Source organism: Pithys albifrons, chromosome 6 (genome assembly GCF_047495875.1).
Source record: "Pithys albifrons albifrons isolate INPA30051 chromosome 6, PitAlb_v1, whole genome shotgun sequence".
Taxonomy (NCBI): domain Eukaryota; kingdom Metazoa; phylum Chordata; class Aves; order Passeriformes; family Thamnophilidae; genus Pithys; species Pithys albifrons.
In genome coordinates this window covers 17150509-17167305 of record NC_092463.1, presented here as the reverse complement: position 1 = coordinate 17167305, position 16797 = coordinate 17150509, and the positions used below count along the sequence as shown (strand labels likewise).

Here is a 16797-nt window from a genome sequence, read left to right as displayed (position 1 = left end):
GTTGCTTGGTTACCACTCTCCCCCAGAGAAGAGAGTCATCAGACACAAGTGGCTGGAACCACTAGCAATATTCAATGTGGGTCCCAGCTGCCCCTTTCTTTCAGTACAGAAGCAGCAGCACCTTCTGTTCTCTGGTATGTTTTTAGCAGATAACAGAAAAAAATATTAACTATCTCCTCTATGGAAAAGGCAGCACAATGTTTTTTACTCCACTGGATACCACTTTCAAATACCTTTCTTACCAGTAGTTGTGTGCTAACATTTTGTATCAATCAGTTACAGAGGATCTCTTGGAAGTCTGTCAAAAACTGTTCTTAAACACTTCAACGTGTGGGACAATAAACTGAACACAGGTTTCTCACAAGTAAATAAAAACACACATACATGCCAGTATCAAGACTTAAATTTGTATTTTGCATTTTAAGGAGGACATTGGTCAAAACCATTTTGTTTTGCTTGTATGACAGCTGATGTTAACCAAAATGGTGGTTTATTGTAACTGGTTTTGTTTCACATACAATGCAACACGTATCTGTGAGCACGTGAACACCAATCACCTGACTGAGAGAACTTGGAAAAAGATGGCAGTTCAGTGTCCTGCTACCATCATGACTACATTCCACAGTTCTTCGAAACCAGGGCTCCTGTTATTCATGGAGTCATAGACATAAAATAGCTATTTAAAAAACCAACACACACACTTCTGGACTCTCTACTCACATCATCATTCTGCTGTGCTTCCTGCATGACAAACTCTCGTACCATGGAGGGGTTGTATTCAACCAAATATGAGAATATATCCGTGGCTGCACTTCGCACTTGTGCATCATCCATGCCCTGGAACAGCCAAAGAAAACCATTTATGTTTCCCTGAAAGGCTTAAATGGAACCAGAAAACATGAAGCTTTAATTCCTACTCACAAGTCATACCCAGGTATTGCTAGAACCGTATTCTAAACCTGACTCAACCCTCACTGCTTCCCTGTACATTTAACAACTGTTGGGCAAAATACATTTTATGGTTTCCCTGCCCTTCTGTTTTTTTACTTAACTGCACCCCAAAAAGCATGTAAAGACAGAGAAGCAAATGAGAAAACAAAAGTAGGAGAATGCCAGGGCACTTAACCAATGTCATATTGTAACCGCTTGTAAACTTTTACAAAAGTATTTTAAACATTCTGAATCTCAGGCTAAGACACAACAAATGAAGCAAACACTTCAGAAAACCACTTGCTGAAGTCTGTGCTGAAGATACTTTTTAAAAAAACCTCTCTGGAGATAAACAAAGTTGTTATGACAAATAGAATTGACATGACTTACCAATATGACTTCTAGTGCAGGCAGTATGCCCATATTTGACAAAGTTTTGAAAAACGCATCTCTGTTTTGAGGTTGCAGTGTTTGTGAGAATGCACAAAATTCTTTCAGAAAATTTACCTGAAAAACCAGGAATATACGAGTCAGATACATGTGTCAGTGGTAACTGTCACTTCCATGTATATTTTACAGATTTCTTACCAATTCCTGTCTTTTCTCCTCATCTGTGGCTTCATCTGTTAGTTGTGCAAACAAGTCTGTCAGAAATTTTTCATCTTCCTACAAAGGCAAACAATACTGTTTGTTTATTTGACAATATCAAAAGGCATCCAAGTATAATATAAAGTTCTAAACTGTGCCTCCTGGAATTATGAGAACATATGCTTGTATTCTGTAGTTAATCATACCAGTTTCAACTTTCTAATTTAATTTTCAAACAAGTTAATATGAGTCTTGGGTTTGAGCTTCAATCATGTTCAGCATCACTCCACTCACCAACATCTCACTCTCGGTTATGACTTATGTTCTGTTACCTTTGGCTGTTCTTTTACTATTTTCTGCTGCAACTCTCATCATTTTGTCAATGACTTCTTTAACTTCCTTTCCCCTTGTCACATGCCCACCCACCCCCTAACCCACACAGCCCTGCACACACAGACATACAGATACATCTTTGGAACGTTATGAGACCTGCAGCAGAACAGCAGCAAGGACATGATGAACGGGTGGGGGCTGCCCACCAGCAGGAGTGAGTTGAGATTCTTTCTCCCACAATGTTGTGAAAAGGTTGAATTCTAGAAGCTAAATCAAAACAACTGTTCCTACCACATACAGTGTTTACTGGATGTTCTGGCTGGCAGCAATCAAAACCATTCCATTATTTTTCACGCTGCTGTACCTTAGCAAAACCAAACGAGCAGCAAACACATTAGAAATGTGTAATTTGACTGAAAGAAACAGCAGTACTTAGCTTTCCATGACTTTTGCAGTCCTAAGAACTAGGAGACTATTAACAGAAAGAAACTTTCCCCCATCCTGTCCCCAGTATTATACAAAACTAAGACAGCACTTGCTTGGGAAAGACACCTGTACATGAGATATTAAGAGATTTTTTTTCAGAAATCTGCCAGAGTTGCTGCCTGTGAAGTAAAACCATGTACAATATCCCCCCATCCCAAAGCCACAATGCCAGAAACTCAACTTGCTTTGCTTATGTTTGCACCATGTAAAGCAAAACTGAGAACGCTCTTCAGATACATGCACAAAAAGGCCTTATGTAATGAATAAACCTCAGCAGCTCATCCAGGCTCACTCTGCAACCCTGCTGAGAAAATGAGCACCTCATTCTGATAACACACCATGCTAGTGCCACAACAATCCAGGACCTCTACATGGTGCTGCACAACACAGATAAACCCAAAATAGGCTGGCATGAGCTACTGCCCTACAAGGCACTGTAAGGTAAACCCTATATTTAGAATATGCCACGTTTCCTCCTGTCTGATGCAGTGCTATGCTCACAGCCTGACCTAACAGTCTAGTGACAATGAAAAGGAATGATTTCTGGACACAATTTCAGGGGCTATTTCTGTGACTGCTTCAAAATCAAAACAAGAAGAGACAGAAGAGGTCTCACTTGAAGAATACCAAAATTCACTCTGGAGGATCAAGCACAGGAGATGCAAAATTTGACTTTTGGATACCAACAGTCAAACATGTTTTTTATTAAGGTCTTTCATTTCAGGAAATGTAACTGAAGCTTTGATGAGAGAATACAAGGATGTTTCACTACCTGCTATCCAGCTGCTACATGGCTTTTTAACTTTTCTGTTCTAATATTTAACCCATTAGACATCACAAGTAATGTAATTAACTCACAGCAGAGATACTGACATACTTATTTAGTGAAATAAAAAAAAACCAACAACAACCCAACTCAACCCAAAACAAAACAAAAAAATCCACCATAAACTCCAGGTTTTTTTGGTTTTTTAAGTTTGGTATGTAATGATTTTTCAGCATTTCAAATACATACCATAAAACAGTTATTTTACAATTCTGCATTGCATACAACACAATCCTGAAGCACTTCTCATGCCATGTCCTCTCCCAAACCCCATTAAACACACTGTACTTTTCAATCAGTAAGACTACCTGAAAACTCGAGGACTCAGAACAACTGTGATCTATTTAAAATCCAAATTAAGAGGGATCTGAGTGATTAGAAACATCCCACTCTAACTTGGATAATATGTAGTAAATAAAACCAAGTTGTTTCTAACTTCACAGTTATGGCTTAGCCCTGAAAAGCCTTTAGCATTTATTTCATTCCAGATGCTTAATGAAGGGCTATTCATGAGAAAAAACCCTAATCCTCTCCCATTTATAGAAAAATTCTGATTGTGATGAATATTCTAAATACAAGATTCTCTCAAGCTGCACAATTACTGACAAGGGTAGCACATCTGAAGAGACATTCCTGAATAACACTTCCAGAATCTACAGAAATGCCCAGTCTGAGAGCAGAGGTCACATATTGTAGAAGTCACAAAGCACCAACACTGAATGCCAGAATTACAAAAATTTAAATGTGGGGTTTTTTTCCAGCTTCCCACAATCACCCAAAATATGCCTGTGAAGTGAACACAGTGCAAGCACATAACTCTTTGCGGTATCTGGCCTCTTCATACAGACAAGTATCAAAACACATTTAGATGTACCTTACAATCTGTGAAGGTCACAACTGCTTTCCAGGAAAACAAAACTGCCAACGATAGTTTATGGGGTAATTGTACCATCTAGTTTTTTTCCCCTTGCACACAAATTATTAAAGTGCAATACTTAAACTATATGCACACCAGACACTATGTATTTATTATCCTTTGCAAGATCTAAGTAGATGCTTCTAGGATTTAACCCATTTCAAAACTTATCAACATAAAATCAACTCAGGTCAACTGTTCACTCAATCATTTATGACTTCAAAAACAAGAAAACCCACAAAGTAGGGTCACAAAAAAGACACTATTTACATCTGTGATTCAACTTTCAAAGCAGTCCTCCTCCTCCTCCCAAAAGGCATTCAAAAAAGGATTCTTCAAAACCAGGCCTCTCTTAAATGTAATTAACTTTCAGTTAGCAGATACCTTTGTGCCTATGATTACAGATAAATGACAAAAAACATCCCTTTCTCAAAAAAGAAAAAATTCAGCCAAGAAACTCAACAACACCTAAGCAGGGCAGAGAGCACACCTTGCATCACATTTTCCACCTTCACGTTCACTTTGGGCAGAAACAATATTTCAGCCCATAAAGTGAAATTTTCATAAATGTTACCAGCATACAGATAATCACAGCTTCAAACAGACATTCCTTCCTGGTACCACACCAGAAGATTTCTTAGTTTAAAATCTCCTATCAGACTGCCCTTCCACCAATGCTGCCATCACGTGCTATTTCCACTGGACTCACCAACATGCTGAAACAGTGGTGGGATCCACTTAAGTGCCTTTGTACTTTCTGTACATGTGAAAAATCATTTTCTACAATGACAAAGTTAATCCCAGAAATCATGAGCATGCACCACTGGCAAACAGCTTTGAACAGTCATTTCCCCCAGGAAGGGGTGTCCTTTTACACTTTACTGGAAGGTGTATTTGGCTGAAAGTAAATCTCTGGTTCTCCCTGAGCCAACTACTATAAAATAGCAGACTGGATTTGTGCAGAACTATCAACATGCACTGACACGATTCTTCCTCTAAAACAACTACAGATAATTACATTTACATCCACAGGTCTCTGTTAAGAATAAGCAACTACCTGTAAAACTACTTCCAAAATTAAAACTCTGCTATTGCTATACATAAACCCAGTAAAACATACAGATGTACCTAAATGCCTACAATGTTTTAGTTCTTGAAAAGGGAGATAGGGACTATCATTAATATGATTTCTGTATTAAAAAAATCTGATTAACCAGTACAATAATATCACATGAACACTTCTCTACTACCAGGCACAAAAATTATTTTAACACATGTCCAATTTTGCCCTTCTACTCTTCACTTTCCTGAAAATAAAAGACACAGAAGTATAAATGCACATACCAAAAGTAACCCTAATGACATTCTGTATTCTGGAAGATAAAACCGTGGCAGGATCTTCCTGGCAAGAAGAACATGCCAATGAGAAAGGGGGGAGAGAACAGAAGGAATCAGTGTTTGCTCACTCTATGGCGCAGTTTTGCAAGTTTTTATTTTTTAAGAACTAGTTAATAATACAAAGGGAAAGAACTGGTGGCCTCCAGTGTGGGCATTAGTATATATTTTTTAAATTGCAAAAGAGCGTCACATAAAGCAAGAAACACCACTTACCTGTCCCAACCCCTCTCTCAAAACTTGGCCAACTCCATGGCTCAGCAAGGTTTCCTGGGGCTACGACATCTTAAGACTAGAACAGGCTGGACCCCAAACAGTAAGAGCATATTAGGAGGGGCTGAAATTGCAAAAAAATGTTATATACCTCTCTCGTATCTTATATACAGCAAAGCACAAACCCTGTAGTTGAGTGGGTTTCCACAGCAGTTAATTCCACAGGCTGGAAATGCTGCTTTCCTGGTTTCACTACCCATCATGGAACAACAGTGTCTAGTTTAGTGAGATGCTGAAATGCTCACTGAAAATGACAGCTCTTATAAAATTGTATCACAAATAAACTAACCTGCATGTCTCAGAAAAGCCCATCAGTGTAAGCATTTTTATAAATATTATGGGAAAACTCACCATCATGAAGAAGGAGGGAGGAATATGGTTCACAAGGCCAAGTGCCAAAGGTTACCTTTCCTCTGTTTTAGAGTGGCAACAGTTGTTCACCTACCAAAGACAGCTAAATCATGGAAGTAGGGATCTTCCATGACTGCAGAATTTATTTTTTCTTTAACATGTCCAAAATCTAATGGAGCCAGAACTCTAAGGAATCAGCATGTTCTCATTTACAGAATTCACCAGTTCTAACTCAAAAACTGACCTTAGATGTCAATGACCTCTAATGACCACAAACAGCCTATCCTGACAGCAAATGCCTTGAACAAAACACAGTGACAGTTTTGAGTAAAGTCACTCAGTCTGTCAAAAAGCACAAGACACAATCTGCACACAATCTTGTCCACATTTCCAGTCACTTCTCTGAAACTGAGGCATGGCTGAGTAATGATGAGGGTACTGCAAAATGCAACTTCAGCTACTACACAGCCGGATATGGAAAGGCCTCTTCAGATCTTATTTTTTTTCATGGTGGAACTAACAGTTTTTTCTGTTCCTTTCCTTCACAGCCAGCAAGAGAAAAGACTCAGCAGTACACGCAATAGTTGCAGTATGCCACATGATATCAGCTACTCAGGGAGTTTACTTTTATTCTGAGAAGTGTAATTTCCCCAAAAGATCTCTCACGTCCTCAGTGGCCCAGGAGAGACAACCTAAAGTGAACTGCAGGGGCATTAAAAACCTACATTATGAATCAACTAAGAACTTGAGACTCATCCACAGCTCCCACTAAACTACCACAAAGCATCCCAGAGTCTTTTCAATTAATAATGACTTACACAAGACACAGCTTCTGAAGTACACATGTAAGGGGAGTGAGCACTGTGAGATCTAAAATAAGGAATGCCAGGAATTCCAGAGAAATTTAAATCTCTCATGAAATAACACCTCCCATGCATACACAAAGTACTGTCATACAACCAGCTACAGAAATGCACGTTAAGCCATACACGAATGGAAGAAAGACCTTAGGAATTAATTACAGAAGTGAAATCAACAAGAGCAGTCTTTTAATTTTGTTCTCAGAGCATTATTTATTCTGCTTAAAGAAATTAGAAGAAACAGTATCATACATTTTATATACAGACTGTAGGAATGGGGGGGTGAAATGAAACTTTAGAGTGCAGAGATTACAGAGAAGCACAACCTGACATTGCCATATAAAAAACTGAAATATAAATGCCAGGTAGTGGGTTAAAACGTTGATTTAGAACTACACAGGAAGAACTTGAAATACCATCAATCAATCAAGCCTCTTAAACTCATGGAAATAAACATATAATTTGTGATAGTCCCTTTTAATTCCCTCTAAACAAGAAATTGATCAGCAATGTGAAATGATTTCCAACAGATCTATTTACAGACTCTGGGAGTTGTCTCTCATTGCTACAGAGCTGTACTGTGAAAGTACAAGGAAATGCTCTGCAGCACAGGATGTATTATCTTTCTTATATGCTACCACTCTTGGTTCTTCAAAGGTGTAGAAAGCACTTGAATAATTTGAAAGGTTTATCTAACTCTGAAATGCAATGTTAATTCTTCTGGCTCCCACATACATGGAGTTTACTTTATTCTCAACCACAGACAACACCAACAGAAGTGAAGATCAGGTTCAGAAATCTGCTGTCACACAACAAATCACAATCAGACTTCACCCACTATTTCAACTGTAAACTGCAAATAACAAGTTTGGCAACCACACTAAACCTTACTATGCTGACCAAAACTTACCATACAGCTGCTGACCTAACACAACCCGTAAGAGACAGAAAAAAGAAAACCCCTAAGCCACTAGTCCTCAATAAAGTTACCTTGGGATGACTGGCAAACACACCCTTAATCATTTTGCAGGATCACGTTCTCTTTTGCCTTGCCCAGTTTCCTTTTCAAAGTTCAAGATCCCTCTCAGAATCAGCCATTGTTCCCAAGACACCTGAGTAACTCTTCCCCTCCCCTCCTCCAGCCAAAATGTATCATCCACAGAAATTTGCCTTTAGCAACCCTTGCAAAGAGGACAAGACACTTCAGGGACACTACTCATACTGCACACTCAAGTTGAGACCCCTTAACTGAATCTCTTTCCAAGTCAGGTTTCCAAACTTTCTCAAATTGGCAACTCCAAAATAATGGAAAACTTCCTGCTGTTTCAGACAAGCACCTGTGACTCTGTTCCTCAGGGACACACAGACAGACACAACAGTTTGGTTCAGCTGAGCACAGACTGGGGCCTGCTACTCCTGAAGGTGCCCCCGGCTATTCCTGCAGGCTCCAGTGGCTGCTCCAACGCCTGATTCCCAGATCCACCAGCATGTGCATCTGGGTGCTTATCAAACACTCCATGTGTGGACAGGACATATTAGAACTCCAAGGGACTTGATTAAATAATACCAGTGTTATGACAACAGAGTATGGTGGATGAAAAGTTGTGAGGCCTAATTTGGACAATTATTTGCCATATGAGCTTGCAAAAGGAATTTTCACTCTCCTGTGCTGTATTTTCCATAAAATTACACAGGGAGCATCCTGAGATAAGTACAATTAAGGCAATCAGTAACATTTAGCACAAAGTCCATTTCTCCAAATCAGACAGCCCCCACAAAGACAGTGCCTATTCATTTATTAAATGCTAGGAGAATTAAGATGATTATGATAATTAACTTTTGCAAACAAAAATACATATGCTGTAATACTTTGCTGAGTAAGCTGAAAGCTTTAGGAAGCTTCCCTACTTCTAACACCATTCAATAATCCATGAGTTGGTGCAGAACACTTAAGAGATGTTGGTAAGACATCTAAAGCATCATATAATCTCTTTACATTTGCAGTAAGATACTTCATGAAAAACTGGTAATTCCAAGCAGCGTTATGGAGGAACTCACTAAAATAAACTAGGAGAACATTCAAGCACCTAAGGTAGTGTTGTGTTCTTAACCTGTACTTTCCGAACAATTAACTTAATTTACTTCAAAACCACCAACAGTTACATCCTGGTAAGAGACTATTTTGTGAAATTTAGGCAAAGCAATTTAATTTTTTTTCATGGCAACATGACAAAAAATATCCTTAATCTAGTGGCTAAAAAATCCCAAAATACAAAACCCCCAAACCTCAAAACTTCTATTAAAGTCAATGTTGCAAAATGCAAACAATAATATTCATTCCAAACCACCTTATTCAAGATTCTACATATATTTTCTCCATTTAAATCAGTCACACAGAAACTAGTCCAGAACCAGACAATTAGGAACATATTTTAAATCACTCAGTGCTCAAATCCACGCCTTTTCTGTCACACTCCACAATCACTTTCAGAATCACAGAAGTGAAGGTTTCACCGAAGCACCTCAATTTTTCCAAGAATAATTATCCAACTTTGTGCCCAAGGGCAAACAAGAGATTACAAAATCTTGAAACTTACCTGTAACATACCAACTATTTCCACTTTATTAAAAAAGATGAAAGAATGAAGTGTTGACAGCATATTTTCCTCAAAAACTGAGGGAGTGGGTAGGACCATATCTTGGATATACTGTACTCTGTATGTCTGATGTATTTTTTGCTTCAGCTCTGGATCAGATATAGGTATCACCTCTTTAAATTTTGCCGTTTTAGTCAGAAATTCCCTGTGTTTCCGTGACTGTGATAAAGAGGGATCATATTCTAGGCATCCAATTACGTCCATTATACATTCCTCAGAAAACATGACTTCAAAAAGTGCAGTTCTGTTCAAAAGGAAAATTCCCTTGATAATTTCGTACAAGTGGTGCAGTCCTTCGATGTTCTCCAAGTCTTCGCACACATGAAAAATTTCTAGAAGCTTCTTAATATAACCCTCATTTTCCAGTGCTAGAGCGAGTTTTTCCCGACGTAAAGGGGAAGGCAACGAAGATGCCACAAGTTCTGCAATCTCTTCCAGCCGACTGAGTTCACAAGATGGCAATTCTAGACCTGGCGATGACATGTCATCGAAACGTTCTTCCTCAGATTCATCGACAAGGTCCTGAGTGATATCCACAGAAGGGTCTTTGCCTTGAACCTACAAAACAAAACGTGTCAAAAAAGCAGAGTTTAATTTCACTCCTGCTTGAATGCTTTTCTAAAAGTACCATTTCAAATATCACACTCTTTCTCTCTGTATGGGCAAAACAGAAGCGCAAATCTGACACTGAATACAGTTGGTTTGTAAAATAAAGGGATAATGAAAGGATTTCTTCAAACAGAAGGCTTGACAAAATTATTTCTACATTAAACAAAATATATTTTATATATTTTCTAAAAAAAGAAGGAAGAATTAAAAAAAAGCTACATTTTATGAGTATTTCAAACAAAACCAGAAATTCCTAATTTCTAATATGGACAGCAGCCTTTTAACAGACTACTGAACAAAGCTATTTGTTTCCAGTTTTTATTCTTTGCAGACAGATTTTAAATGCAAACCAGGATTACATTATTGCACGACAGCTTTGAACATTTGTGTATAGGCTATTAACTGCTCTTGATGTTTTTCAAAGCTGCTGCTACTCAAACAGAGGAGAGAGGCCAGTCTTGCTAATTTAATTGCTGTTCTGAGTTCTGGAGAGCTGCAAGTCACAATCTGTTACTGTGCACTTTCTAAATACTCTACAGACACAGAATCCCCTCTTAAGAACAAAAAACCCCCAACACTGACAAAAGAGTAGTGGAAAACAGACTGACAGAAAAACAAGGCACAGGACCTGCAAAGATCTCTCTACAGATATGGGGCAACTGTGGCAAGTACAAATTAGTGAAAAAAACAGACAGATGCTTGGGCACCAGAATGGATCAGCTTTAATGACATCTTCATTTTAGCATCTGCTTGGAGTCTGATGGGTCAAATTCAGAAAGGCACTGCTGTGCACAACAGTTGTAGGTACTGTTCATTTTAATCGTGAAAATCGGCAAAAAACCCTAGGAGAAATAATTCTTCATTTATAACAGCAAACCTCTATTTAGATTAAAATCCAGAATGCTGTTGAAAACCACATCTTGTTCTGCTTATACAACAGCAACCACTTTCACTATAAATGGTATCAAAGTTTTCCTTTTAGAAGAGGTTTCAATGACTGAGGAAGCTTAAGATCTATAAAGTACTCTAGACAAAAATACAATAATAGCATGACCTCAAAACAGGATGTAAAGATTCTGTTTCCTACAAAAATACTAAACCTTCACAAGGGTGAAGCAGCTGGGCTTCTTATCTGGGTGTTTCTCAAGCACACAACTTCCCCTTTTCCACATTTTGTTTCTGTCCCCAACTTTCAGTCCATTGACTGCTAAGGTTCCTCGAAATGTTTCTATACTTATTTACATAAGTTTCTGTACTTATTTACGTGGGTGGTAAACTGTTCATAGGACTTATTCCTAAAAAAAGGAATAATCTATACACATGCAAATATAAAACCAGATTTCTTCTCCTTTATTTCAGAAATCAGTGAGAATGAACTCCAAAAGACAGAGTGGAGAGAGCTGGATGTTTGTTAAGACCAGAAACAGTGTACAGAGAGTGATTTAGACTCATTTAGAGAAATCCCACACAATGTAGTATAAAATTAAGAAAAGCTCTAATGCTTGGAATGGAAGAAAAAAAACAAAAAACCCCTGACAAAGCGAAGTGATATCAGTGACTATATTGGTTAAAACTCTTCTGGATATTGGTCAGTAGTTAATACTCGACCAAATATTATTTGTGAGCAGTACTGAGTCGGTGACTGTACAGCCACCTGGTCATCATGGTAAAACATATGTCAAAATCCATGCATGGTACATATAAATGGTTTGATTTCTTTATACTGTATCTTTAAGGGGATAATACAGGGATAGAGCCATCTCCTACTTCAACTATCAGACCAATCTTCCATAGCTTGGAAATATTTACACGGAAAAATGTTCTGATAGAAACTCACTATTCCCCTCATCTGAAACAGAAGAATGAGAAATGTAAACAAGGTATCATTTTATTACAGACATAATAATATATTACAGTAAATATTTAATAAGAAATATATTATAAAATTCACTAAGAGCTCACATATGTTTTTCTCTCTGCAATTAAACTTTGATCTTTTCACTTGTGGCCAACCTGGAAAAAGTTAATTACGCTATGAATTGTTATGAAACTTTTTAAGCCCTCATTCTGAGCTGTGCTTCCTTGGGGAGTAACAGAGCTAAAAAGTCATGTTAACAAAAAAACCTGAAAATGCACTAAAAATATCCAAAACATAGATTAAGTTTGTATTAAATTTCCAAAGGAAGGAAAGTATTCAAATTCAAAAATGCAAAATTTGGGAGAGGTGGCAAACCCAATAATTTTTACTTTCTAGATTATCTCCTGTATTCAGATTCACCTCTTAGAACAGCCTATAAAGTTTGAACACAAACATAAGGATGATAAATGTAAGGCTGAGACAACCTAATTCAGACTTACCTGACATATTTTTTCCCATATTTCATCACATCCTGCTTTTTCTTGAAAGCTAAGTGCCAAATCATAATTTTCAGCTTCAGACCACACAATCAAGGTATCCTTTAAAGAGAGGAAGAGTATTTTCAGGCTGTGTATTAGATTTTACAAGCATAAATAGCATTTAAAGAGTAAAATTTTAAAATAAAAACAGCTTGACATCTAATTATGACAGGACAGTATCACAATACAAATGTAATCACCATACTTTGTAAAATTTTTATTATATTCTGAGATGCTTAGGATTAAAAACATTTCTGCATAAAACAGAACAAAGAAGTTCCAGAAAGATACTGAAAGTTTCTTACTATTTCATGTGACCATAACACTGTAAATCTCAAAAAAGTTGATCTAGAACATGCACTTCTACCTCAATAAAAGACAATATTCTCTGATAAAAGACAATAACAAAAGCAATGGGGTTTGTCGGGTTTTATGTTTGGGGTGTTCTTTAGAATGTTTCAATTGAATCCCATAAAACTGCACTTCTTTAGTCAGCATTACAATTCTTCCTGTTTTCATTTTATATGCCCTAGAAGTGACTGTGCTAATAATGCCCACAGCTGCTTAAGAGGCAGCCCCAAGCCAACAGGGCTGCAGGCTTTGGAGAACAGCACCCTGAACACACCCACAATTAACTGCTGAGAGAACACACCCACTACACTGAACCACACACACCAGTTCTACTTATTCCAAACTGCAATTCTGAAAGGAAATTCTGCCCTGCCCTTCTAGGAAATCGTTGAAACTGTGCTTAGCTCTGTCTGTTACCCAGACACTGAAGCTCTCCTCTACTTACTGGGATAGTTCAAGGTTTCTCAGAGCCCTCACATCGCATGCAAATGTATGAAAGCGGCAGCTGACACTGCAAACAGCAACGCCACACTCTGATCAGGTATCTGATGAAGCAGTTTACAGAGACTTTGCTAAATAACTCTTAGAATAACTAAATAAAAATACAAATTAATAAATAAAATTAAAAGAAGAAAAGAAAATCACCATTACTTATACACGTTGTATCAAGTTTTATTGTCTTTGGTGTTCCTATAACAGCTGACATAAATACAGGCACAGTAAATACACACAGCTCCAGGAAACTGTGTTATTTCAGCCAAGTGCTAAACTGTGCATTTACTGACTGGAACAAGAGACAGGAGAATTCTTCTACTTGTACTTCAAGGGCAACATAAAATACAGAATTTTACTTCATTAAGTATAGATTTCCTTATAGTGTTTTTTCCTAAAGAAATTAATTCTGAATATTTACAAAAGTTGTGAAACATTTATGAAGTTTAATAGTTTATTCATTAGGCTTAAGTTGCTTCAAATAATAAAACAACACTGAGGATAAGAGAAATCTTACATTTAAGATTTCAATCTGACTTACTAGAAAACTCCTTGAACTATAAACCAGACAACCCCATCAGGCAGCTCAGCTCCATCAGGACTGTCAAGCAATGCAATATAATCAATTTGCCATTACCAGAGCAGCTACACTGCTTGGGACACTAATGGCTTTACCTTGTAAATGGCAAATAGTTTACCTTTTCCTTTTCCAAAGAGCTGAGGAAGAGGTGGTACACAGAAGAAAGGGATTTAGGAAGACCACCTCCAAAATACAAAAGGAAGAAAAGAATCATAATTAATAGTTTATTCTCTACAAGACAGGTCATGGTGCAAATACTCTGGTAATAACAGATTGACAGCACCTGGTACTGCTGACTCTGACAGAGCAAGAAAAATAAGTTTACAAAAAACTAAATAGTGAAGGTCCAAAAAATCTACAAAAAATTTTTGTTTACCATCTTTTAAAACCAGTATGCACCTTATTGCAGTACTCATTGTAGGTATCAGGCTCAAATTACAACACATTAATCTCTGCAATTAGGATTTACACTGCAGTAATTTTCTTGGCCATTGTCTCATTAGCTTCACACTGAGTAGTGGTTATTTAATTAAAAAAACCCAAACAACTGAACCCTAACACTAAATTTTAAATAGACCCTAACAGAACTTGCAACATTCCCATCTGATTTTTAAAAATGACTTATTCTTTGGAAAACAAAACAAAAAACTGCTGAAAGAAATTATTTGGCTGACAGAACAATAATCTTCCAGTTTGTTTTATTAATATCAGAAAATATTTTCCAATTGCCAGCATTACCAATTGCAAGTTATTAGTTATCTGTTGTCTCATCACACAAGTTTTTCATAGTATAGATTATTATCAGTTCACAGACATCTGTCAGTTGCTGCTTTCTGATCTTTTGTAAGCAGGATTTGTTGGTACAACCTTTCCTGCCTCCAAGGCCCTTCAAAAAGAGAACATGAAACAGTGACCAAAAGCACTTCAACTCTGTGGCATAATATGCAGTTCTGTCAAAGTTTAAATTCACTGTTAATACAGACAGTTATGAATGTGTTTTCATTTTGTTAATCCTACAAAGCTTGTAATTATCAAGAAGAAGAGCAATACAAAATTTAGACATGTATGAAGAAATAACTGAAGGAAATTGTAAATGTAGTCAGATAAAAGAATGTATGAGTAACAGTCTAGTTTTTGCTTATTTTACCTAAAGAATAAAACCTCTGTGCTTGATCTGAAATTTGCTTAGTGCAATTTGAATCCATTAAATATTCTGGATCTCTCAGCTATGAAATAGGACTATCAATCAAGCATTACTTCTTTTAACTCCAGAAAGCAACTGAAACTTCTTAAGAACGCGTTCTCCATTCCAAGAGAAAATGGGAGCATGGATAAATATCAGCTATTGGTTAGAGCAGTAAGGAGATGATTCTTACATATTATAATATTACATATAATATTACAATATTAGCTATTGGTTGGAGCGGTAAGGAGATGATTCTTACATATTACTGCTTGATAAGCATAAAATCTTGAATTTTAAATGATTCATAAAAGCAGTTCTGGCTACATTTGATCAGAAGGATGTCCTTTGTTTTTGTATTACATACAAAATGTTAGTCTCTACACAAGGAACCAGATGAGATGATTAAAACATCTAAAATTTGTTCTTATCTAGCTCATCATTAAACACAATTAAAATGTGAAACTGTAGTATTAAATCACAGCTACACAGTTGCTGAGTGCGCTGCAAGAATCCCAGCATTCCAGCTCCTCACGTTTTTCAAGATGCATCACAGTTCTTGGCAAGATCTTTTCTAAATAGGATGATAATCAGAAGCTATTTATGTAGAGTTCACCATCTTATATCAGGTTTGAAAATAATTTGCTGCTTTGCAAAAACCTGTTTTGACAGTAGTGCCAGCTGGATGTGTCATCACTATCTTAGCCCATAAAAATCTCTGGTCTCCCCAAGACCATTTATATAAATCTGTCTTCTTTCATGTTAGTGTTCATCATGACTGCACAGATAAAATGAGGAATTTTTAAATGTAACCAAAAGTTTTGAGCATGGCCTATTTTCAGGAGACCTATGTGTTTAACATTCCCATAAAGATGTATTAATAATTTTTATCAATGCACACTCATCTTTGTAAGGATACAGCCTGAAGCAACAATTCAGAATTCAATTGGAGATTTCTGTGCTGCTCCTCTCACTTCTGGCTGTATCAAGCCCAGGTGAAGCAAGTTCTGGTTAGCTGGAGATTTTCAAGGGAACACTTCCACGTGCTACAGGTTTATTTGAGACTCTTCATGCCCAGGAAGCTCACTCTCAAAAACACTACTGCAGCAGTTTAAGCCAGGAAGCAGTGGCAATTTTAGATGGACAGTGCTTAGTATCATTTTTTGAATTTATTGCCATAAAGCTTCTCATTTTTCTCAACAGTAAAAAGCTGTTGGATACACGCCCTCAGTCTCACTGTATCACTCGCTAGAAGGCACACTTTTATTAGACAGTCAGTTTTATTTAACTATTAGAAAGGTGATTAACAGGTGTGTTGTACAGCATTCACATGATCTCCAAAGCAAGCTCCAGGACTTCATAATGAAGAACTTCAGAGCAACTAGTACTCAGGATTTGATTCTGCTGTAAAATCAAGATTTCTTTCCTAATGTGATACAATTAACGAAAATGTTACTGTTTGCCACTGGATTCTCACTGCTGTTCATGTCCAGTGATAACACTAGTCTCGTGTGTAGCTCCAAAACATTCTCTTGGCATCCCTACAAGATTTGGGCTACACTCAAGAAGC

The 16797-nt window shown here is 37.2% G+C and overlaps 1 protein-coding gene across 2 annotated transcripts in view; it reads right to left on the bottom strand.

Moving 5' to 3' along the window:
• The window catches only part of PPP4R3A (protein phosphatase 4 regulatory subunit 3A), a 43540-nt gene that overhangs the window by 12388 nt on the left and 14355 nt on the right, over positions 1-16797 (bottom strand). Inside the window, exons 1-6 of one of the 2 annotated variants that reach the window (XM_071557664.1) lie at positions 14163-14306; positions 12583-12681; positions 9556-10173; positions 1519-1596; positions 1321-1437; positions 721-837 (exon numbers count right to left, since the gene is read on the bottom strand). In XM_071557664.1, the coding sequence (XP_071413765.1) occupies positions 721-837; positions 1321-1437; positions 1519-1596; positions 9556-10173; positions 12583-12681; positions 14163-14291 (1158 nt within the window). In that variant the 5' untranslated portion in view covers positions 14292-14306. Of the gene's footprint in view, positions 1-720; positions 838-1320; positions 1438-1518; positions 1597-9555; positions 10174-12582; positions 12682-14162; positions 14307-16797 lie in introns of those variants that run through there. The other variant, XM_071557663.1, reaches the window with a different exon arrangement.